The 26,028-nt window shown below is 40.0% G+C and overlaps 1 protein-coding gene across 1 annotated transcript in view; it reads right to left on the bottom strand.

Moving 5' to 3' along the window:
* Nucleotides 1-7,192: 7,192 nt before the first annotated feature.
* Nucleotides 7,193-26,028, bottom strand: part of frmd6 (FERM domain containing 6) — a 35,813-nt gene continuing 16,977 nt past the window's right edge. Inside the window, exons 2-14 of the mRNA XM_006632407.3 lie at nucleotides 22,370-22,608; nucleotides 21,618-21,708; nucleotides 20,192-20,271; nucleotides 19,949-20,025; nucleotides 19,631-19,817; nucleotides 18,253-18,408; nucleotides 16,820-16,885; nucleotides 16,487-16,555; nucleotides 13,416-13,590; nucleotides 12,676-12,984; nucleotides 12,292-12,423; nucleotides 11,907-11,998; nucleotides 7,193-11,400 (exon numbers count right to left, since the gene is read on the bottom strand). Coding sequence (XP_006632470.1) covers nucleotides 11,119-11,400; nucleotides 11,907-11,998; nucleotides 12,292-12,423; nucleotides 12,676-12,984; nucleotides 13,416-13,590; nucleotides 16,487-16,555; nucleotides 16,820-16,885; nucleotides 18,253-18,408; nucleotides 19,631-19,817; nucleotides 19,949-20,025; nucleotides 20,192-20,271; nucleotides 21,618-21,708; nucleotides 22,370-22,468 — 1,815 coding nt within the window. The 5' untranslated portion in view covers nucleotides 22,469-22,608 and the 3' untranslated portion in view covers nucleotides 7,193-11,118. The remainder of the gene's footprint in view (nucleotides 11,401-11,906; nucleotides 11,999-12,291; nucleotides 12,424-12,675; nucleotides 12,985-13,415; nucleotides 13,591-16,486; nucleotides 16,556-16,819; nucleotides 16,886-18,252; nucleotides 18,409-19,630; nucleotides 19,818-19,948; nucleotides 20,026-20,191; nucleotides 20,272-21,617; nucleotides 21,709-22,369; nucleotides 22,609-26,028) is intronic.

Here is a 26,028-nt window from a genome sequence, read left to right as displayed (position 1 = left end):
TGATGTTTTTGTTCATCATTATTTTGCATCATGAGTCTTATTTTTTTTACTCTGCTGCTTAATTTCTTCCTGAGTACTTTAAAGGAAGTTGGTAGAGAGCTCTGAGTCACTGAGGCACTGTCTTTGCTCCACCTACAGGGAAGCTGTAACAGACAAGCAATGATAGCAAAACAATTACTACTGTAGCATATACCCTCGCCCCTTCTAGGGGGCAAAGTGGGACAATGGTTTGGCTGGGTTGGAAGGAAATTGGAAGGGGAAAGGTTTGGCATTCTAGACAACTCATGACTAAGTTAACATTTGTGTAATCCTCCTTATTCTTGCCCTAATGTGAAAGAATAAGATGCATTTTAAAGAACATGTAAATATTACCACTAGAATGCTTGCGACCAATCACTTAGAAGATGTGGCCCCTGAACAGCAGAATATGTTTTCAGTCTTGGATATAATCCATCTACACATTTGACATCTGTTCCATACAATTACCCAACAGTGAAGTGATCCCTTAAAACGTGAGGCGCAGGAGACCAGCACGGGCAAGCTTTCTGAGACTGTTAAAAATACAAAAACTGTGCATTTATTCCTAAAATGGATAGGTGCAGAAATGGTGGCAAAGCTGTGTGATGTCATGTAAAGACCAGAAATTGAAACTTAAACCAGACCAACGGGTCAGATTTGATTTAAAAAATCATTTTGGTCTCCTAAACTACAAAATACATTTAAAAAGCAATGTAGTTTAACAAAGCTCTTTTATGCAGTGTGAAGCATAAAATATTAGGTATGCCCCCTGGAATTCATTGACAAGGACTGGAAAAAACTGCAAAGAAGCCACAAAAATGCACTTTAGATAAAAGTTGGTAACAGTGTTTGACAAAATCTATGACAAAGAAAGTCACAATACATATATTATAATTTAAAACAAAAATTATGGAAAAATGGAGGCATTTCAGGAACAAACAGAACAATACATTACCTGCCTTATAATTAATAATAATAATAATAATTGCTTACACTTATATAGCGCTTTTCTGGACTCCACTCAAAGCGCTTTACAGGTAATGGGGACTCCCCTCCACCACCACCAATGTGCAGCATCCACCTGGATGATGCGACGGCAGCCATAGTGCGCCAGAACGCTCACCACACATCAGCTATCAGTGGGGAGGAGAGCAGAGTAATGTAGCCAATTCATAGAGGGGGATTATTAGGAGGCCATGATTAGTAAGGGCCAATTGGAAATTTGGCCAGGACACCGGGGTTACACCCCTACTCTTTTCGAGAAGCGCCCTGGGATTTTTAATGACCACAGAGAGTCAGGACCTCGGTTTTACGTCTCATCCGAAGGACGGCGCCTGTTTACAGTATAGTGTCCCCATCACTATACTGGGGCATTAGGACCCACATGGACCACAGGGTGAGCGCCCCCTGCTGGCCCCACTAACACCTCTTCCAGCAGCAACCTTAGTTTTTCCCAGGAGGTCTCCCATCCAGGTACTGACCAGGCTCACACCTGCTTAGCTTCAGTGGGTTATAGACTTAATCAGCACATGGAACGGAGAAAATCTTCCCAAAATTTTAAAAGGCCCCTTCCTCACTCTAAATAACAACAAAATATAAAATAGTATTTTCGGGTTTTGAAAATAAAAAAGGGGACTTGGCAAACTGGTTGTTAGGTTTGCATTGCAGGAGACGATTCGGACATTTTGGCAAATGTAAAGCAGTTTCCTAATCAAGGAAGCAGAGCATACCTGCTGTTCTCCTCAGACCATTTTGTATGCATGTCTCTTAATGTGGTAAGTGTCAATCTCCATTCGAACCATTGCTTTCTTTGTGCCAGACATGAAGAGTTCATTCCTCACACCTTGTCGCCTTGGGAGGAGTTGGAAGGGCAATATAAATGTGTCCCCTATGACAAGGGTTCCCAGTACAGGTTCCCAGTACAGTACAGGTTCCCAGTACAGTACACACTTTCTGGTTTTGTTCCAGTCAAGCTCTGTTATACAACCCTTCAATGTTTTAATGACTTGATTCATTCAAACTATTTGTCTGTTTTCAGCTCTAAAATAAATTGCAGATTGCCCTTTGCAGTTCATAAGTCAAATTAAAGCCCAGACTTCCTGAGCAGGAAATAAAAACATGGTGATATTCCTTTCAGGCAGCTTTAGTTCAGTTGAATCAATTATGTAATTAAGCCCGGTTGGAATGAAAACCAGCAGGTGCACGGACCTGGACTGCGTCCCCTTCAAGAGCACAGTGGGATTGAGACGCATCGAAATCAAAGCTCAGAGGCAGACAGGCCCTGACGGTGGGCTTGGCAAAAAGTTTGATGGCAGATGGCGAAAATAGCTCAAATTCAGTCCTTGGGCCGTAACAATACTTTAGATTCTGTACTTCGGAATCTAAATTAAGAGACTACACCCATCAACCCACACTCATGTGATTAAATGTGTTTTACTAAAGAATCTTGCATTTCTTTTATGGTGTTTTGTCAGTGAAGGTCAGTGAAATAATCTATTCCTTTGTATATCTGTGGTTGGCAGATGTAATTTACTGTAAGATGGATTCACATCAGGCAAAAAGGCAAGCTGAGAATATATTTTTTCTTCTGGTGCCTTTGTAACTGGCATGTCTACTTAATAAATGGTAATAGAAGAACACGAAGAACACAGGAAGACAAACATAAGCTATGAATGAACAACTGAGTGTGTAAGCATATAAATGTTTACACGTTTTAAGCAAATATGCTGGATACAGGTAATATGTAAAAATCAGGTCAAGTTATAGACCTTAAGATCTTCTGTTTTGTTTCCAGGAAGAGAGAGAGTGGATTGTGATAAAATGGATTTCCCTTTTTGTTGTTGCCATGGTGACCGTGATAGTAAATGACTGATTTCCTGTGCAGAAGCATAGCTGGAAGGAAAGGAGGAAAAGAGAGGGAGAGTCTTTGGGTGCGTGTGTACAGGTCTGTGTGTGTATAATGGGGAGACTGGGTGATTATGAGAGAGCAGTGCAGGAACAAGCTACTTGTATAGAGAGAGGTGGAGACTCACAGGAAATTCTAAGCTCACCTTCCTTCTTAATATAATTTCATCTACAGTCCAGTTGCTTTGATTGTATTTTGTTTTGTCTTGCATAATATGCAATAAGTTCAATATGCAATATTGTAATTGTAACAGTGTCTTCCAAACCTTTGAATTTACTAAAGACCTGAAGTTAATTTTGGCCTTCATGCTGCAGGCTAACAATGCCTTTAAATGCTCATTACAGCACACATTTTCCACTTACACAAATTGTCACAATTTGTTTTGAAAAAACATGAGCAAAGTGAATGGCAAAAATATTCCTTGGAGATTGACAGAGAAAGACAAAGTGAATCGCAGTAAAGCTTAATGTTCTTTTCTGCAATGAGATTGTGAAGGGTTTGTGCATGGGTGGCGTGAGAAAGGCGGAGAGAGAAGATGAAAACGTTTGCAAAATCTTTATTCATCCTTACCTCTGATAGATTGTAAAACTGGCCCATGATAAGCTTACTGATGGTCCAATTAAATGTCTGCTTTCCTGATGGAACACCACATGCACAACAGCTAGCCTGTGATGGGCTTACTAATGTCCAACCTAAATGCTACTGTCTTTATACCACTCCCTGTGCACTTTGCCAAACACAGTGTAAGAAGATGCCTGCAAAAACATGCTCAGACTATATCATTGGTACAACTGTTTATATTACTGCATTTATATCTCATCTCAGTTGCAGTATTGAAAGATAATTAAACATTATTACTGTTTTATTCAATTGGATGGCTGTACACCTCAATTACTGAGAACTGGGCCTAACCATGCAAATCTTGTTCAAATTCTGGTGCCTGCAACATATCCAATTGAATTTTAGGTTTTGAGCATTTTTCTCATTAATATCTTCAAGAGAATTCACAAAGAAGGATGATATTGGACTGTAATATGATGTAGAGAAGAGCAGTTGCACAGCAGTTCAGAGTGTAACAGTACTGTCCAATTTTTGCTCTTACCCAAAAAACTGAAACTACATTTCACATCAAGTTAACAAAACAAATGAATGGTGCTTACAGTATAACAGTCGAATACACACCAATTGAGATGATTTATTCCCAGACTTTAACAAAGAAAAATTTTTTACTCATACTTTACCTCTCCATACTGTACTTGGGTTTTTTCACAGTCCCTCTATAATTGTGATGACGAGAGGAGAGAGTAGGCAGTAGAGGAGTGCAGTAGAGTGTAGTTGCACAACTACAACACAATTGATAAAATAAAAGTAGTAGGAGCTTTCAGTGCTTCTCAAAAATGCTACAGCAGCAGTCCTTCTCTAGGCAGCAGTGAATTCTGGGGTGTAAAGAAACAATCATTGTGCACCTATAACTGGATAAGAAACAGCCACAAGACAGATGGAATATAGACTGGCTGGTGTTGCAGTGTACACTGAATCTGGCCATATCACTGACGATGAAGTCTCACAAAACAAAAATATTGCAGCACACAACTGGGTTCTCTCATAACATTCCCACCAATAAAGAATTATCTCATTGCACTGGTTTGGGTTTCAGCTCCAGAGGAGAATGTGCCACCTACTGTTCCAGCAGTTTGACTTCCAGTAGCATATCTTCCTTAGTGGTCTGCCAGATGTAAGCGAACCATCAGGAGCTCAACTGCTTTGAGGCAGTGAGGCTACTCATAATTAGAGTGGGTGGGGACAGAGGAGAGCTTGTTAACTTAGAGCCGATTACACAAAGACAGACTGAAACAAATTTGTCAAATTATTTATATTTATAGTTATAACCCTGATTTAGGAAACCATCAGTCTACCAGATTCATTTGAAATATACAGTACATAGTGGTGGTTTTTAAATAAAGCAACAGCTAAAAGTGTGTTTGTCCTCCCACACACAGGAAACTAGAGGGTACAGGTTTTCTGTACCTGTGCTTTATGACTCTACATTACCGTGTTTCCTGTGTAAGCCTCTTCAACAGACAGGCAGGGGCATAGTGAGAGGGATAAGCAGTTATGCTCTTCACATTGTCATGGCAAAACAACTACACACAAAAGCATTGTTTTATAAAGCAAAATGAGACTTTTTCAGTGGGCAAATCATTCAGCCACCTATTTATTGCTAATTGAAACATGTGCATGAATTTTCCTCTATAAAAAATGCTTCAGCAACTGGATTGTACAAACCCGAGTTAAATTTAGCCAGGACATTGGTGTTAATAACCCTATAATTCTGAAAACCAATGTGGGAGTTTTAAGTCAAAACCTCAGATTAATATCTCAGCTAAAGAAAGGCATATCCTTCACAGAAAGTTCATATTCATATTGCAGCATTTAGGCCAGAGGGAACAGTGCCTCCTAGTGGTCAATCTACATGACGTGCGGCAGTGATCTTGATTTCTTGAAGTGCTCATCCCAGTAGACTAGGCCCAACCTGGCTTCGTTTCTCTAGTGGGATCTGGCTACAAGGTGGTAATTCCTGCTCCCTTTCAAAATTTCTATGAAGTTTCCTCTGTTCCAGTATTCAGCCTTAGTCTGCGCAAGAAATTCCCATAAGGCTAGGACCTACCCCTGAGGGCCTTCTTTGTCTTCTATAAGCGCCCTGTATGAAAAGCTAATTTAGATGTTTATAATGGGTAAGTCATTTTGCGTTTAAGTTTCTACTTAACTGCTTCAACCTATTCAGTGTTGTGGGGGAGCCGGAGCCTATGGTGTAAGGAGAGGTACACCCTGAACAGGACGCCAGTGTATCTATCACATAGGACACACAGACACAGACCCACACTCACTCACATCAGCAATAGATTTCTCTGGAGCCAACTAACCTACCAGCCTGTCTTTGGACTGTGGGAGGAACTGGAGCACCACATGAATATGAGGAGAACATCCTGTACCAACTCCATGCAGATCCAAAATTGAAACCAGGGTCCCAGCAATGTTAACTATTGGGCCACCGTGCTACCCTGGTTTGATATACCGCATATGCACTAAATATAACTAGAACATGCTTATTTACAGCAGAATAGATACCAGATTACAGTAGAATAGATCTCATATTACTGGAATTACAATAAATATTTTTTGTCTGCCACCTTTCACAGACAAGAATATAACTCTCTCCTTTTCCTCTGTAGTGGGTTAAACTGGATATTCATGCTTCTTATTTGTAATCTTCTGCGGCCCTGAGTGTATTAAGGTGTTGGCAGGCCTCCCTGTTCCCTGTACAGCACATCTGTAACAGCTGGAGAAGACCCCACCCTTCCTCAGCTGTTTTCCACAATTAAGAACAGGCCTTTGGCTGGCCCTGTGCTGATATGCTTTTCTATTAAGGAAAAAAAACCACAGGGTACTTGAAAGAGATCGTAATGCACATATTGGAGAAAACGTTATTTTTATTTCAGCAAATATGAGCATGTCATTTCTATGTGGAGTGCCAAGTACTAAGAGGTTGTGTGTATGCAGGTGTTTTTATAACCCAGCAATCCTTTTTAATTGCTAAATTAGTGCAATAGTGAGAAGAGGCTCTTTTAAAAGTCAGTTTTTCAAGGGAGACAAGACAAGACAACAGTGAGAAATAAAAGATAAAAGGTATGTGGGTTTCATGGCTAAAAAGCAAATGAAAGAAAACAAATGTCTTAAATGAGAGAAATCCATGCAGCTCATAACATTTCCTATTATTATACTAATGTACAGCAGGTGGCACTACATTCCTTCCCATCCTCACTTTCAATTGTACCTATTCTGTCACTAGATGTCCATAGTGAGAGCCTAAGACACCTATAGTAACTCTCTGAACAACGAAACTGATCCTGAGCTAAAATACTTTCACTTTTCAAAGTTTCAGAGCACTTTTTAAGTTCCTCAGGAACTGAAAAAAAATGGAAAACAGGTAAGCCAAACGTTTTAGTGCAATAATGGCAAAGGAACAAAAGGACAGATAACTGCAAAGCAGCTATTCCAAAAGTTAAAAATAAAACACGGGGATATACTAGACATCTGCAAGCAAGCAGCAAACTATGAAAATTGTATTGTAAAAAAGTAAGGTTAAGTCATATTTGGATAGGACTTTCTTTAAAAATTCCTCTCAAGGTTCTTTTATAATGGAACAGACAACATTAAATCGAAAAATGACACAAGACACCTGTGTGGAATAACTCCAAAGACAAATAGTTGGCTCAGGCAAATAAATGTACCCTTTATTGTCAATTGTTCAGAACATCTGTACCTAAAAGGCACACATTGGACTTCATTGTTTTTACAAAAAGAGTTTCACGACTGGGTTTCACAACAGGAATTCACTTTCAAAGTTCCTGACGGGAGATCCTTTCACAGAAAGGACTATTTACACTTTGTGCAGGTATACAGACTAGCAATAGGAAATTCAGGCAAAATATCTATTTTCAGAATTACGCTGGTTGTTGCAATCTGTGGCTTTAATAAATTACCGATAGCTTTCACTTTTTTAGAATGAAAACAAATAACTGACTGTAAAAGAGAGGTTTAAGTCAATGCTGAGACACGATCAGGATGTTTCAAAGTTTATCTGATACCTTCACATTTAAGAAAGACAATAAGGAAAATTATAAAGGGAAAAACATTCTACTGGGATATACATCTCTCAAACACATTTTGACATTTTCTACACTAGAAAATGTTAGTTTCTAAGTGTTGAAAATGGCATTTTACAAATCTGTATTGTAATATTGTGTGTATTGCTGAAGATCTATCAAGGTTGTTGTAGTCAGGCACAGACCACACTCTGTCAGGTCCCCTCCTCTGCTTATGTCAGCAACCACACCTGATGTGACCCACAATTTGAAACAGTTCTCTTCCTCAATAGTTGATAGGTAAAAAAAAGATTCTTTTAGAAAAGTTCCACTAAGGTATTTTACTAAAACTGTTTAAACTCATTATATGCTCTTGGCCACATGTAAACTAGCAACACTGTAATCAGATATGGTAGGTTAGTGATGCCTGCCAGTTAATCGAGATCTATGAACTCCACAGGTGTGCTGTGAATTCTAATCCCTCCCTAATGCAAAATGCAAGCACTGCATTCCAATTTGGAACGCAATGAAAGAAAACAACTCTACTTTACAAGTGGAACATTTAACTTGCTAGATGTACTGTATATGAAAATGAATAAATAAGAGTTAGTTTTGTTGATTAATCATCCTTCAAAAAGGCAATCCGTTCGGAAAACGGGAAACAAGACGAAACAAAAGAGACGCTCCCAAATCATTTGTTCCAGATGGATGTAATGCACGTGGAATCCCTTAGATCTGACAAACTTCATCTGTGTGTTCTGTGCTTTCATCTTTTCCAAATCAAATGCAATTTTTGGAGCTGTTTCTTCTGTTGCTGTGGCCCTTTGGTCATTTAATATGCTGACATTATAAAATATTTTTCATGTTTCACGTCACCGGTAGGAAAGTCTGCCATATGTGAACTGTTGTGCATCAAGAACAGGTCTACTGGTGATGTGAAAGGTGAAAGGACAAGTGGTCAAGGACAGATGCCCCTAAAATCTGAATCCAGTAAAACTCAAGAGCTTTTCCTCTGAGTAACATATTTTGGAGGGGCCCCTTTAAGCTGTAAAATTAAATTTTCCTGACACCCACCATATAAATGAGGGTGGCACCTTAGATCAAGGTTAAGTTTACAAAAGTCTTAATACTGTCACCTACATAATAATACTGACAACTCATACAGCACATAATAAAGAAAAAAGATGCACTTTCAAATATATATATAATTGTTTTGTTTCTATATGTTTCATACAAAAATACTAAAGTTTATAGTTACATTTATTTAATGAAAAATCAATTTGGAATAAACAAAAAAAGCTTTTATGAGTTCTGTAAAATGCAGCAAGATTTCCTGAACATGGCTTCAGATAAAGTGTACTGTAGGTAACTGTTTTAATGATCCAAACTAAACTGGTCTGTCTTTAACTAAACACCCATTCCATTTTGCTTATAGTTTCCAAGATTTGCCAGTATTAACCTGCAAACCTGTGTACAATGAAGTGCATTCAAATCATAATACATACTTAAAGAAGAGACAAACTGCTGTCTAACTCAAAATAGTGTACAGGGCTGTGCACTGAATAAAGTGTAGAAAGTAAAACTTGTCTTACACTACTGTATTGTTAGAGAGAGATGGTATTTTCTATACCTCTTCCTTTAGGCACTATTGTTAACAAGGTTTGGTGCAGATAGTCTAGGCTTGTGTTACTTGTGTCCTGGAAAGTTGTTAAGCACATCATCATCCTTACTGCACTGAGACCTAGATATTACCTCAAGAAGCAGACTGTGTAACTTTATGTGATCTCCAAATCATAATTAATATTTACCTATATAATAACTAAGGTTATTTACTGATTTACAAAGGGGGAAAATGAAAACACAGCAATTTCATCCAAGGTAAAAAAACATGTAGATATCCGCAACCTCATAGAGCTCACCGCATAGAGTGGTTTTGCTCCTTGATGAGATTTCCCTGTCTTAGGATGTGATTGTCGAGGCAAACTTAAGGTTTTAGGACCTGCATAGCATAAAAAGGCACGGATTAGGCGTTTCTGGCAGTTACTGGGAAGTACAGATGGGATTTGCTGTGTGTGGTGAATATTGGCACATTGCACTTGCTGGGTAAAGTGCAAAGATTTACTTGGGCAAGCCAAACTTCAAGAACAGTACCAGAGCAGCAGCAAGGTGAGTGGACTGGGGATGCTGGGTTAGGAATATCACTTCTTCAGCATTCCATTCTATCACCAGGCAGAGCAGTCCAGTCAGCAGTTGTATGTGTACCGATTACACCAGAGTACTCTCCAAGACTTAAAGAAATACAGCTAGCACTAGAACACAGACACCACAGTCACTTTATGCTTTATGCTTCATAGTTGATCATATAATGCTGCAGAAACTATACCATGCACGGATAAGTTTAACAACCAGGGGAGCACAGCACACCAAGCGGCTAACTCTTATCTGTACTTCTTTTATGTTTACGTTTAACAGTTCTTTGGCTTGAGTGAAGCCTTTCTTTGGTTCCTAGCAGGCAGAGCAGCTAGTTCATTGAGTGTGAGCTGAGGCTGCCCTCACATGTTTTCAATTGGATTGCACAGTTCAGATGTGAAAGGAGGGCTTATGATGCCAGTTGCCATGGTTTTCTTCCACATTGGTGTTCTCGAGGTGCAGATCTGCATAGCTTGAACAATGCACAAGAATGCACAACATTTTGTTTGGAGTAGCAGAGCAGGTGTCTTGGCTTGTGACATTCCACCAGGGAGCTCAGATTACATCCAACACAGACATCTGTCATTGCATTTCCCTTCAATTTCCAAAGCACAAACGTCAATTCACTAATGCAGACAATTCTGAACTGCAGTCAGTAGAATTTATTTAGATATCGTAGCCCCACCATACAAGCTGAGAAGAGTGGGACAAGGAAGGCAGCTTCAGGGTTTGACTTTTGAGCAAAAGTTCACCTGTCGGCCTAAATGCAGTACCATTTTCCTATATAGAAAAGTAAAACATCCCAAAGTTATCATGCTGTTCCATGGTTACATAAGAAAGAGTTTGGGCTTAACTTGAGTCCAGATGAGAAACATTTCCTCCTGGATTCTTCACAACTGTCTTATAACCAAGCAAAACAGCACTAGTCATTCCCTTTTCCTTGTGTTTTACTCTTATCTGCAATGTAGGCTCTATATAAGTTAAGCCATCCATAAATTATCTCCCACAAAAAGTCATTTCAAAGCTCCACATCACCCAGCAAAGCACAGGAGTGTGTCTCTTTAAAAATAGCAAAAATATATCATGGAGAGTTTATGCTTATGCACAAGTTCATCCAGCACTTCATGTCCTTTTTAATCCATGCTTTTGGTAAACACCTCTTAATAAATGAGTCTTGATCCATTTTATTAGTATCTCCCTCACATGGGAGGTCAGTCCTTGAAAAAATGCCGGTATGGAATTTTTGTTCTTCTGTGCAACACCTGTCCTGGTTCTCTGCGCTTCCTGATGTTAAGGTCATTTTATTCCTCAGCTCCTTTCCTCCACACACTCAGGGCTCAGGGTGTGATCTCTCCGCAGTCAGACGACAAACTCTGGTATCTCATCGCTTGTCAGGTCCAGAGAGAAGTACTTGCTGGTTCTCTTGATGGGGAAGGCAGGGTTGTCTTTAATGCCAGCGCACTGATCTACCAGGCCATGATAGCCCGCATCGCTCAGCTCTTGGGCACAGCCAAAAGTGTAGCTCTGGGCAGTGTCTTGGCAGAGCTCTGCCCACTGCAAGCAGCCCTTGTGGTAGAGACGGATGTCATCCAGAGACTGGCTGTGGCGATCTGTGGATGTCCGGGGCTTCCTGCACACAGTCTGCAAGAAAACAGGAACACTTTCCAAGTAATCCCAAGTGATCTTGGAGTTACATTTCATGGTTCTAAGAAGTACAGTATCTGAAGATGTTCTATAAACAAGATCATTCTGCTCACACTGCTGTTTAGTATACATAACTATACCGATTTATTCATATACTTACCTGGGCAATAACTACTGCAGCTATACTTTTCTTAAAGTGATCTAAATGTACTCAAGAAAGATTATAAAAATGACTTCTTGTAACACAATGGTGGTGTTTGATGTCACTCTCAGCAGACGCAATGTTATTTCAGCCCAATGAAATATAGGAGAGAGAGTCTGAAATTTAAGTACTTGGACAAAAAAAAATATCTTCTGAATGCTGCTTTGCAGTAATCACTATTTCATTTTTATCCCAATTTTTTTGGTTTCTAGAAAGGTTAACAGATCAGTGCCTTTTAAAGTGAAGGCAGAAGCAGTGTATTAAAATATATTTTATGTGTGCTGCGCAATGTGTGACATACCTGTGGAAGAGACTCTATGCTCTGTCCACGCAGCTTCACAACAGTCTCTGATGAGCTGGATGTGGATGAGCTGATGTCCTTTACAATTAGCCCTGCAACAGTGAAGTAAAGATTTAGATACAAAAGGCAGCTGGGAGATCTGGCTGTTAAGGTGTTACTGCTGTAAAACATCAATTTCCCGTCAGTACCAACAAAGTCTTATCTATCTATTTAAGAGTTAGGAAATCCAGACTGGAAATTCACTCCATTCACAAGGAAAGGTAACCCCATCTTCAGGTTCCATCTGTCAACCCCTTTTCAAATGAACTTAATTTCCATACATGGAAAAAAAGCATGAGATACAACGTTCCAGTACTGGCAAGTCAGAAAGTCTTAATTCAATTACCTGAGTAGCCATTGGTCTGTCCAGAACTGAGCATGTCCTCAGTGATGTGGATACACAAGTCTTGGTTGACATCTAAGGCTAGTTCATGAAGCTCTTCATAATCCTTTGGATCATCAACCAGCATCTCAATCTCTGAGAAGATTAGAGACAGGTTATACAGTATCTATATGACCCAAGGGATACACACTGAATCACACACGCAGACTGGGTACCATGATCGCTTCCCCTTCTCTAAGACAGCAGACAGGCACTACTCATGACTTGACATTTACAAATTAGAGGCATGATGGGATGTCTATTTAATAAGAAACAAGAATTAAAGGAGGGGGAGCAAAGGGAGAGTGCGCAGCTGACTTTCCAGGAGCACGAGAAGGGAGCAGTTACCGTCATCGTCGAGAAGGCGTTCCTTGCCCCCGCTCTCCACTCCGGAGGTGTGCGAGCTCCCGTGGCTGGCGGTGGAGCTGCTGCAGGTGCGCAGCGGGCGGTGGGGGGCCTGACAGGTGGTGCGGAAGCTGTCCGTCTCGATGCCCGAGGTGTGCGAGCTGCCGTGGCTGGCGGTGGAGTGGCGGGAGAGGCGCTTGTGGCGAGAGCTGCTGCCCGCACTGCTGCCACTCGCACGGGAGCGCTTGTCCAGCTGCTCGATGTCCAGCTCCAGGGCATCGCTGATGTAAGACTCACGGTACTGCTTCTTCTCTGCCAGGAGAGGGCGCCACAACAGGCTTAGACACTGCACTCTCCCAACTGGCTGCAAAGAAGCTCTCATCCTTACATTTAAACTGGATGTTTAAGGTTCCCACAGAATCAGTCATCATGATTTTGGCTTTGAGTCCATCCTCCCATTTATTGACTATGGAGTCCATCGCTATAGTGAACAAGGTTCTCAAAGGCTGGAAGGTAGGCTTGCAAAAACAACTTGACTTTAATAATGTGGCTAAAAAAACAGGCCAGCTATTTAAAAAGACCTGTCTAAATTATTTAAAGGCCACACACTAAAATGATCTCTCCTGCTACAAAAATAAAAAAGAGGTGAAGTTGGTAGATCTCAATTGTTCACGTACGTTGGTGAAGCTATGTTTTGCTAATTTAAATCTCAGTCTCGCCATCACACGCGGACAGGCGGGTACCTTCGTTCTCCTCCAGCCGGCGGACCTGTCTGACCACAGGCTGCAGGTTCATGTAGAGCCGGTGGCTGTTGCTGAGCAGCTGCAGCAGATGCCGGGATCTCATGGGGCAGCCAGTGTAGTAAATCAACTTCCGAGCCGAAGGAAGGCCGTCTGGGAGAATCTCAAACTTCTTACCCTGTAAGTTAAGAACAAACAGGGGGTTCAATGGTGTAACAAAATCACAGAGCCTTCATTTTACTAAGCAATGGGATGGTTAATGACAGATTTGAAATGAATTAGAGGAACAAAGGCTCTAAAACCTTCACTGTCGTTCATTGCAGTCTTTTTGTATTAAAAGAATGTAACAGGCACAGGCCAAATCAAACAAACTCCAGACCACAGGGGAAAAAAAATCTTAATATTTGCTACCACCTGGTGGCGAGTAAAAGAACCAAGAAATACAGACCAATGCACAGCATGTTTGTATCATCAAGCATCTAACAATGTGCTGGTTAGAGTTTTAATTTTTATTTTTCTTAGGTGCACAGATGTGACTCCTGTCAGAGGGTTCCTGTCTCAGAGAGTCCACTGGGGAAGGCAGATTTAATAACATCCTAATTTAACATTTGTCTAATAGAGTCAGGTTCCATATGCTGAAAGGAAAGCCTAACATTCTGAGGCCTGCCAGTCAGCTTTAGTGTCACACATGAAAATGAGAGACACGACAAATACACGGAAATGTAAAATAGATAATCCAGCCTTTTAAAATTCAAAGATGCTAAATCCAGCCAAACATATGTGAGAATTGACTGTAATGCTGAAATCTGGCAAAAAACAAAAGGGACTCTGCAGTCTGGAGCAGGAAACCCAGGAATAAAGAAGAGGGTTTCCAGTAAGCCCAGTAATCTACTAATGCAGAATAAACTAACAGCAGCACTCTGAAGCTGGCTTGTTTTATGACAAGGGGCTAAAATGGAGTGAGAGTTTTGCAATGTGCATCAGGAAACCTCTCACTTACTGATCCACCATCCTGATTTTGTCATCAATAAGTAAAAAAGTCATCACCTTATCTTTTCAGCGTCTATTCTGTTTAAGATTCTTCCAGATTTTCTTTAAAGGGATGAATAATAATTGCATTTGGGGTGGTTAGAAGTGTGAATGGGAAATCAAGTCTTTGGTTTTTTTAGGCCTTTTGGTTTTGCATTTCTCATGAAAATGGATGCTACAGAGACCAATTCATTAGAAATGGTCACTGTGTAAAAACATTGTACAGAACTACAGGTTAGATAGAAACCAGTTTATAACATTTGTTTGCCCAATATTTGCTTCTCTGAGGTCAAATACAGTTATATAATTCGGGGTTTACTAATTAATGTAGAACCTCAGAAAATATCAGGAATGTGGTTCATCATGGAGAGAAACTGGAAGGATTGGATTGTTCACTCCACCCTGTCTTCTCACAGATTCCACAACTAGTCTGTACCACACAACACAACACATCACAGCACAGTGGGGGACTGACATACAACACACTGCTCCTAAGACAGCTGGACACATTCAAGGGATTCACCTCAATCAGCCAAGCATATTAAACAGGCTTATGTTTATATAATCAGATCCAGAATCCGGTGCTCATTGGCTCCCTGTGGTGTTTCCTTCAGTCTCAGAGATTCTGGCACTGCTGTAAGGGTGGGGCACCACAGCACATGTGCTGGGTGGGATGCTATTCTTAGGCTCCCCTCACCCAATAGACACAAGGTAAGAAATACATTTTAAAATGGTCTTTGACTAAATTCACCCATCAAAGAATTTAAAACTGAAAATGTGGTTCAGTGTTCAAACACTTTAATGTGTGTTATAGGGAGGAATCCATTAACAAATCCTACAAGAGCCAGCATCTGACAGTGTTGCTTCCGCCACATTGAAGGCAACCGCAAAACTATCTTTTTAAGAACAGCCACAAGTAACTATAGTGTATTGGTAAAATCTTCAGAGAACAAGTCCATCTCTGCAAAATGTCAGACCTGAAGGACAACTGAAGTCAGATCTAATATTTTTTTCTTAGTAGTAGTGTGATATCAAAAAATTACTAGGTTGAAAGACACCAGCCAGCAAATCAGTATTATAAAGCAAATCAATCTTATTCTTTATGCACAATGTTGCATGGAAAATGATATACTGTATGACAAGACTGTTCAATCGCAGTTCTGAAAAGCTAGTGTGCCTGCAGGATTTCTGGGTCAGTTTGAAGCAACAGCATCCGAAGAACTGACAGAAACTGATAAATTAGTCCAAATAAGTGAGTAACAAGCGGATTTAGCTCATTAAGAGCTAGCTGAAATGAACACCTATGATACACCAGCCCTTCAGGATTAGGATTGGACAGTCCTGCTGTGTGACTATCTTACAAGCATTAATTAAAAGAATCTAACACCACACAAAAAGTCTTTGAATAAAGATATGTTCATCTCACTTTCTGTGTTACATATTCCTCATATTCCTGCTCAAGGACAGATGTTTGAGTGCCTTTGATTGCTTAAAGGCTTGTCATGTGTAGTACAACAGCATACTGTTACAGAAGTAACAGTGAACAGTTCCTTTTATTAAAATAAACAGCTACTGGCCATGCTCATGACAAAAATCATGTTAGCTTTTCAGGTCTAATCAATTTATTTATGAAAGAGATTTATAACTGCAACAGAAAAGGCACCTCCTGTGCTGAGTTTGGTAAAAGTGCCATTTTAAGAGTTCCTTATGAAATGTCATTTGTTTTAGAAAATGAAAGGAGGATTTGGCAATGTACAGTGGACAGGAAAGATTTATAACTTGGCTTTCATACTTCTTGATTTCAATTGGCAAAAGAAGTCAAAAACACCTCTGCCACAATTCCACTTCGGAGACTAAAAAAAAAAAAGAATATACTGTACTGAATAACTGTTTAACTGTGATGATTCTTCTAATAAAAAGAAGAGGGGCACAACTTAGAAGACATAAATTTAATAGCATTGTATCTACAAAAGCAACAAATAAAATATATATAAAATATCAAATTATCAAATAAATTTATTTTACCACGGATTGTCTCAACTCACCACAAACACCAGCTTCCCCACATTTGTCCAGGGAAAATCATACAGGAGTTGCCTCACAGATCCCACATTCTGAAAAGTTAAGCAAAAATCACTACAGGCACATCCATTAAACTGAGCAGAAGAAAGTTCTATTCTGAAACACCACTTTCCTTTCTATCACCATTGGTCAACCGGAAATGACACTGTATTGTTAACAGGGAAATTTCATGTTGAAAAGCGTCGGAATCAAAACTCTAAGATTTTAGTTGGTTCGCTGGGAAACATTTTGAAATCTTTGTGCACGCATGCTTTCTCATGCAGATGAATGCAACCACACAAACTTGCTTCCTGTACCTGAAAGATCTGAATCCCACGCAGGGTCAGTCCCAGTGTGAGGGAGCCCTCCATTTCTTTCTTGTCCTGAGGAAAGAGAGGATTGGCACTCCTTAGGATGTTTCAGTTGAACAATGCTGAAGCCCTGACCTTTAGGAAACTAAATAAAGCCTTAGCTACCATTACTGAAGGCACGTTGTACATTGCTGAAATGTCCAGATGTACGTGGAGTACTGTATTTAAACCAGCAATACCGATATTCAAGACCACACACCGTGACACGTCTAAAACAGACAATTTTCTTCAGTTACAGTATATGTATAGATGAACACTAAAACCAAACTCTAATCTGTAATCGAAAAACCTTTTCATTTTCTTTTGCGTTCATCAATTTCAAGAGAAGCATCACGGAGGGTGCAAAAATAGCTTCATCTTTTTAAACGGAGACTTGATTCACATCTGCTTCAGAGAACGGATTTCTACTGTTATGAGATGAAACCTCAACATTCTGGCGCCTGCCATCTACGCAGGCTTTCAGTGATCACAAGGCATACACATATTCATGTACAACAATGCTTAGTTTCTGAAAACTGCACAGAATCATCATGAATCGCATAAAATTGAAATACTCCCTCTGATTTGGATTTAAGATGGTTCTGTATAATATTAAGGGTAAATATTTCAAAACTGCATTTTTTACATTCTTTGCTTCATAGACACCAGGGTCAAATCTGAGTTCTTGTACCACTTGAAACCGCTTGAAATGACATTTACATGTGCAGAACTTTAAAATATTCAGTTATTATAACCACTAATGGAACTGAATTAAACCTTCAAGCAACTTTATGTTTATCATACGGTTTGTACAGCTATGATTATAATTTCTGTAATGGAAACCTTTCCTTAACACTACATTTCTACATTCATTAACGCTACATTTTCTGCTATGACAGCATCAAGGGAAAGAGTTGTCCCAATCTGCTTTTCACTGGGTTAGGACTGAAAGCTCTTGTCTCTGCACTTCAAGACAGTCTCTTCAGGTGGTTCTAAGACACAACCCTATGGGTCTGTAAAAAATACTACAATATTCTGTATAATTGCCTAATAGAGGAAAAACTGAGCTTAGGCTGCTGTGGGTGCATAATTATTTATAAATTAAATTAATTCAGTATTTTAACAACAAATACTGTGATACAAAACTTGATACATTTTAATTAAAACTTTTAATTCTAATCCTCTTCCAGAAAAAAAATACACTCAATTTCTCTCACATGAATTTCACATCCTTTGCTTTTCAGAAACCTATACCTGAAGCAAATATTTAATAGTGTGGGGCAGTCTATACCATCAGCCAGCTTAATCACAGTGGGGGGGGTGGGAATAGATCAGCAAGGATTCCATTCAGAACATAAAGAACCTGCAGCTGCTTTCTCCAGAACCAGTGGGACTCTGACCTTGTACAGTCGGTAATAATGCACGGTCACATCATCCAGCTGGGCAGACTCTTTGATGTACTTGAGGTGGGCCTCCGAGGCAGTGAGTGCGAACTGGTCCTTGTGCATGTTGGGGATGTGCCTCAGAATGTAATCCTTCCCCCTCTTGGCAATCACCTACAAAGTCAGCAGCAGGAACACGTCAGGGTACGAGGATGCTTAAAAATCTTCGACAGCTCGGATTGTTACGGCTTTGCTCAGCTGTGGTCATTGACTGGCTAAATCTGAAAAGCTTTCGCAATGTGATGGTGAGACTTAAGAAAACAGACTAATGAATTTGGGGAACAGTCAGGAAAAATACAAGCTGCTGGGTGGCTCTTTTTGTAGGTTTTAAGATTTCCAACTTACATTTCACTTTTATAAGCAATTTTATTCAAGCACAGTATAACAAGAGAAAATGCAAGGAGTTTCACAGGATCCTGGGTGAAGCAGGTATATTTCAGTCTAAATTAATCCATATCAATTCCAAAGAGATGACACTGTCACTGCATGAGTCTGATTCTAAATATATCCGGGTAAAAAAATGGAAAATTGCTAGTGGCATGCAAAATAATTTGCGATTCCAAAAGCATTTCCTGTACCGGGCTTCAGCTAAATGCAGGAAAGCATGACGATCAGAAGGGTGGGACAGCGCTGTAATGACTGCTGGTAAATCTGAGCTACCAGCAATCAGACATAGACCTGAGTAAAAAGGTTTTCAGAAAAACAAACAGCATGCAGCATGGTTCCTGCCATTTTGTACATTCCTATTGATGAAGGTTGCCAAGATGATTCCAAGAGACTCAAGTGATTACTGTAAGAAGATTTAAGTACAGGGGATGGCTGGGAATCTTCCATTATTAGCAAGTTATGATCATAGAATCCCCAGAGAAAAGACTGATTGGAATCCTGGAATTTCTGTTGTTTCTCACTTAATTATGATTACACAATGTGAAGTTAAGACCATAAAAGTAATTCTGGAGGATTGCAAGTTTCCAAAAGATTATTTGAAATAATACATTTCCTCAGCTCTTACGACCCTTAGATGTATCACAGCACACCCCTAGCCGAACAGATTACAGTTTAAACAAATGTAGCTGCTACTCTGATTAAACATAATTGTCTCTGTCTAAAAATCCTGCTTAAGAATGACACTGAAAACAGTCATATAAAGTTGTAAAATCATGTGCAAGCTAATTTCAACCTTTAAACGTTCGGAATAATATAGGTGGTGATAGAATTTGACAGATCATGCTTTTCATATTACGGACTGCACTATTAAGAGAGAACTAGCTTCTGGGAGCAACAAGTGAAATTCCACTCTCAACTCAACAAAGAGCAATGATGACCCTCAACTCACCCAGGGAGGGAAGTATGCTTCTGGCTCGAAGTATTTTCCGAAGTGTTTGTTGCGTTTGAAGTTCCCCAGGTCTGCCTGCAGAGCGAAGGCCGCTAGCAGGAAGTAGGCTTCCTCGCGCTGCACACACTGAGACAGCAGGACCTGTTTCCTCAGGTGCCAGTAGTAATAGTACCGGGCAGTCCGGTCACTGCAATTGAGGATATGAGTAAGAGGCGAACAAACCTTAGTTTCTTTCTGCTTCAGGAAGTCACTCAGATAATGTGACAAATACTGAAATGGACTTTTAAAGCAAATGTGGAACATTTGATCACACTTTACCTTATTAACCTGCCATTCTCCACGTAATATTGAGCCCTGAAATGGACAATCATCGGTGGTCCAAACTGGTCAATACCCTGTCAATACAAAAGATACAGGTTAGCATTTGGAATAGTATGTTCCAAAGGAAAAACACCTTTGCCTTAAAGCAGCAAATTTCAGAAATCCCCACTGTTTAAATCACATGAATAACTACACTTATCCAGCACAGCTGAGAAAACGGCTACGTTGAAAAACACTTACTTTGCTGGCCTCTCTCTTCCACTCTTTAGGACAATACTTCGACAGCTTCTGGCCAAGTTCCATATAAATGTGCTCATTATCTGAGGAGAAAGGAATTGAAGGTTAACTGCATGGTGTGTGAGCTCATTGGGCTAAGTGTACCTTTATGATTTGTGAATCAAACTCAAAGATTAATCACATAAGAGCTTTTTCTTTTTTAAAGTGCCCCAAAGGCAGTTTCAGATTATCTACATACAACTCTAATTTTATCAACCACACATTCCAGGTTTCTATAACTATGTAGCTGTACACATCAAATGCAAACAAAGTAGTCCTCTAGTGGAAAGATTTCTTGCTGTATTTAATACAGCTGTGTGACTGTGAAACTGGCATTTTCAAAACAATAGGTGGTATGTGTTCATCTCTCAAACTTCACACTGGCAAAACATTTAATAAACATCCACAGATGTCAATATGTAGAAGTTGTGCTATAGTGGAGATGGTTTACGTTCATTATTCATTATATAAATTTCAGATGGTGAATATTGGATGTAGGCTGTAAAGAAACTACAATTAATTAGTATGAAGACTCAATTATTTTTGCAGTGCAGACAACAGCTGGGAAAACATTTTAAAGCATTATTTCAGAGGAAATAAATGAAACATGTTATCAGCATGATATTGACAAGATCTCCACCCCTCACTGGGAGACTCCTGTGTGTTACAAGTTGATCTCCTTGGCAGAGCTCTCATTTGTCTTAGGATTTCATGCTGTTCAGACCACTTGCCCTGGAATTTGGTTTCATTAGGAACAGCGACTCCTGGTGAACACATGCTTGTAGACTGCACAGCAGGCAGCTGTCCCAATTAATCACCCTGCTCCACACATCAGAAACCAGGGAATCCAAACCACTAACAACACAGCCACAGACACATTAACAGCACCCAGGTCACGGTCCGGAACCCTCTCTACAGAGCAATTCCACAGCAGCACAGGGGATGGGCAAAATCATTAAGCAAAGAAAGACAACTAGGCACAAATCACATCAACATCCATGCTGGCTGGAGAAAAATACAACTGGAATGAAGAAATACAACTTGCTTTGCCCACATGACCCAGAGAAATCTTGCAATGCAGAAGTGATCACTAAGTGCATTAGAGAAAAAGATATGCATTCAAATCAAATTCCATTTAATCATTTTCGCAACGGTACTTTAATAAAACAGCAAAGTAGACTTTGAAAAGAAAGTGCAAAGGTTGCTGCTTTGTAAGCTGAGAAGACACAGTTGGCCATATGGTCTCGCGGAAATGTGATGTGTGATTTTCAGCAGGTCCAACAAGGGGGTTCTTTACTTTACCCCAATGTGGAGATCACGCAGAAAGTGTTGGCTTGATGTTAAGAGTCTGAAGAATTATCTTAATAAATGGAGAAGCTCAGGCTCTTACTTTGAATGACGCTGAGCCCAAACAGGTGACAGTCCTTGAGACGGAGGAGGTCACAGACCTGGACAAGCAGCTCCTGACACAGCGTCTTCACCTGTGGAGAGGACACACAGACACACACGGTTCAGACAGGGAACCCGGCAGCTGAGAATGACAACGCTGGCAAGGCTGTTCCAAGTCCTAATAAACTCAAACATTTAAGATTTGCTGACATCTGTAGTCTGTCTGGCAAAACTGTAAGTTTCAAGGCACATTTCTTTACCTACCCTCAACATCAAATACAATTCCCAAAAAAACTTTTTTTTTTAAACTTTTTGTATTGCATTATTCAAGGGGAGTCAATCACTCAATTTGAGAGGTGCTCTCCAGAATATTCTGTACCATCTACATAAATATTTCAAAACCACTGGAAAAAAAAACTGAATTCTAATGTATGCTTCAAACTTTGTCAAAGCAGGGAGTAACACGTAAATTATAATTCATTTCACAATCAGCTTCACCAGGTCAGCCAAAGGTAACATGGTAAATTGAAATTATATGTAACCTAGTGTAGTGCTACTACAATGATACACATCCTCGAAAAGTCAAGGATTCTAATCTTGCAAAGCAGGAGTACTTTGATTCAAGATTCTGAATGGCATGGAAAATGCATACATATTTACAGGTTTCTGAAAATAGCAGTCATATCTGCTAGAGGGCATGTTTTATGGACACTCTTGTGGCGTTGGTAGCAGAAAATGACAAGGCCCACTCACACTGACGATGATGTTCAGCGTATCGTCATTAGGAAGGAAGACACAAACACAGCGACGGTCCTGCATGGTTTTGTTATTATGAAAGTTCAGTTTGTTCATCTTCGTCCAAATGGGACGATCCCTTCGGCAGGCACGAAGCCCAGTGCCCACCCTCGCTCAGCTGTACCCCACTACAGCTCTGCCAGCCTCCGACGTGTCACACAAGAAGAGGCAGCACTTAGGCATGGGCATCTGCACAGCTGGAAAAGAGATGGAGAGCGTCAGTGATCCAAAACAACAATGAGGAAGAAGGGAAGCTCGTCACCACGGATGTTTTCTTTTTTACATCTCTGCAGACCCTAAATCGGAAACAGCTGTCTAAGAACACAAAGCTTTGAGGAGCTGCTAATTGAAACCACTTCATGGATAAGACATTCAATGGCCACAATTCTACTGAGGTTTTCCAAAGGGTGTGAAAGAGGAGGGCAAGATACTGTGACTGGGAAGATGCGAGAGTGAGGTCTCTTGGAGGCGCAAATGAACAGTAGCAAAAGGTGGTTGAAAAGAATGGAATGCTAAAAGAGATTACTTTGGGTTTCACACCCACTCCTAATGGTGCCTTGTAAAACAATTACGCTTACAAAGTTTTTATCAAAAGGCACCTCCATAGTACTCCAAAATGGTGACCAACAGTGGTGTGTGAAAAGGTTCCCTCAAATTACAGTTGTTTTGTTAATGGCCCATGAACAGAGAAATAATAACAGCACCAACAATGCACATTATACAAAATGCTTTTTTATTGTGTTAGATCAATAATGACAGAGCCCTAGGAATCAATTCTGTACTTTCCATTTTGTGTAACCATAATTTTTTAAAACACATTCAGGCATTTGTCAATGCACTGCAAGCTACAGCAGCAAGTTAAAGAATTCAAATCGATTTCCCTTTAGTGACCAGTTCTGCCTTTAAAAATAAGAGACTGGCTAAGTAGTGTTACACTCGTCATGAACAGGGACTGCAGCTGGTGTCGGGGTCCCAACCAACCAGAAGGTGAATTACAAAGATAAAAGCAAAAGGGACATGCAGAAAGACAAGGACCTCTCAGGTGTACTCTTAACACAATACATCATTTGTAACACACTATTTGCCACAGAAAGGAGGTTTGTTCTCAAGTGATAAGTACTGTATGTATAAGGATTGATACTTAGGATCATACAGACTCAATGACAGGACTAATCTGAAAGATACAGTAGGACATATGATAATCACACTGATAACCAGATGAAATCATTTACAGAAGCAGATATATCTCATAAATATCATGAAAACAGGGGCATACACTGACAGGCGTAAGGTATTTCACTACTGTTTCTTAGCCATATACCCTTCATTAGCTTGTAAATCTACTGGAAGGGTTAATTAGGGGTGAAACGAATTGAAGCCTTCCCTTCCACTCTGAAGATTCAGTACAGATGTTTTATTATTTAATTAAATGCAGTACTGCAATACCCTTTCATATTGCAATAAAGATGAATTATCCATTATATTTTACTTCACCTTATTCACCTTATTAATTTTAATTTTAATATGACAGGGAGAGCATTAATATCACTAACTGTCACAAAAACAAGCTTTAAAAGCAGTGAAACACCCATTGCAGGAATGCAACTGTAATATGCAGTCAATGCCACAGAAGCTCAGCTAATAAAGGAAGTCTTATTTTTTGCATTTCTATGTAATTTTTACCTTTTAGAGCATGACATTCAGTGTTATCCTTTAATGATTTTAAAAGCAGACTGTCATATCTAGTCGTGACGCAAGACACCGTTCAAGTACCCACTCAACAATAAGTGTAATGTATTTCATTTTTGTCAAAAATGGCAAAAGCAGTTTTATAAATCAAAGATTTTCTATTACAGTAAGTTACAGCATAGGAAGCAGCTCTATTCTGTACACAATACTAACTTTCCCTAGACCTCTAATGAGAAAGATGTAATTCATGTTCTCCCTACCGAAATTAAAAAGAGAACAGTTTCTTGCAAACTGAAACTAACACCATTGCTGCTAGTTATAGTAATTTTGTAAAGAAACATAGTTAGAGTTATACTTTTAACTCAAGTGATCTGATTTGCAAACAGTACAGACTTGGCCTCTAAAGATCAGCTCTCCACACACACTCTTCTCTAACAGTTTTGGGTTTGTTGGGTTTCTAAAGACAGAAGATAAAGGGGTATTAATAACTGAGATCAGCAATGACCAGTAACAAAGCCATTCTCTTTAAAAGACTATTTTTTTTAGATACTGGTGCCCAAAGAGGAGAACTCGGATATCATGTAATAAAACAAGAAATAAGTAATTCCTACAGTGTCACACTCTATCTTTCTGGAAAAATACTGCAGCTTCCCAGGTATATTATCAGGAAGAGTGCAGAGGAGTTAAATTACAGTGCTTCCCCCTTCTCGGGAAGCATGTCTGGTGTAACACCTACATACTTCCTCATATCTCTTCCTCATAAGAAGGAACTTAAGCCAGGAAGGTTTATCAACGTGCCAAAATCTTCAGTAGGAACAACCGAAATTCTCTCAAAACCTGCACAACTCATAACAAAGGAATGCAAACTGAAATTGCTAGTTACAATAGTTTTTTTTTAAACAAAAACTTTGGGGAAAGATCGGAAGAGGCCCAGGCAAGCCCACCCCACCTCCCCCCTTCTCCTCCTCATCAGATTGCTTTCCCAGCCCATAGCCAGCTTCAGTGTACCACAACCATGTCAGAGCCCAGAGCCAGCAGTGGGAGACCAGCCAGTCAGAATTCCTTCAGATCTAAGCAAGCTGTAGGGCGGAGAAACCGGGAGAGAGAAAATGGCTGAGACTGAGAGAGAGTGCAAAGCAAAGCCAGGAAAAAAAAAAAAAGTGCTGCAGTCAGGAGAATTCCACACCAGCATCTGTTTCTCATTCCAACAATACAGCCTTTTGATTTGTGCAAGGGCGCAGACCCACTGTGCCCATGCGCGCCTCCTCCCCAGAATTCCCAGCCCGCCCTGCGGCCGAGCTATCCCAGCTTGTGCTGGAGAACATTCCCACACCGCTCCACGGTTTCCGATCCCTGAATACGCACCCGGGAAGTTAACAATAAGAAGCGGTGATGGGCTTTTCTCTTTTGAAAGTGCAGCTAAAATAACATACACGCTCAGAAGACCAGAATTTGTTTCCAACCAGGTTGAAATGCTCCTGGCAACTCCAGAACAGGGCAAGATAACAGGATTTCGAAAACTACAAGCCAAAAACCAGGGCGAGAAGGGATACTTGTTGCTCTGTGTTTACAATGGCGGCACACAAGCCTAAATAGACATGGTCATGAACAGAACCCAGGACTCAAGATATTAAAAATGAATACTGAACAGAATCAGTGCTGTAACACATTATAGCTGACTCTGGGAATTTAACAGAATGTGTATTCTTTAACTGCTAACTTATGTGGCTGAGTGTACAGCCAACACAGCAAGTCAACACAGTTCTTGCTGCATAATAGACTTTTTACAATACTTTACAATGAGAAGAGAGCTGTGATGCTTAAACAAGTCCAAGTGCATGCTGAAGACACTGATTACACAGCGCAAAAGTACAATATATACATACACTCCTTGAAACAATTAATGCTGATTTATGGTTTCTTCAGTT

The sequence above is a fragment of the Lepisosteus oculatus genome, chromosome 8, assembly GCF_040954835.1.
Source record: "Lepisosteus oculatus isolate fLepOcu1 chromosome 8, fLepOcu1.hap2, whole genome shotgun sequence".
Lineage (NCBI taxonomy): Eukaryota > Metazoa > Chordata > Actinopteri > Semionotiformes > Lepisosteidae > Lepisosteus > Lepisosteus oculatus.
The sequence above is the reverse complement of the archived record's forward strand: the minus strand, read 5'-3'. Positions and strand labels throughout refer to the sequence as shown.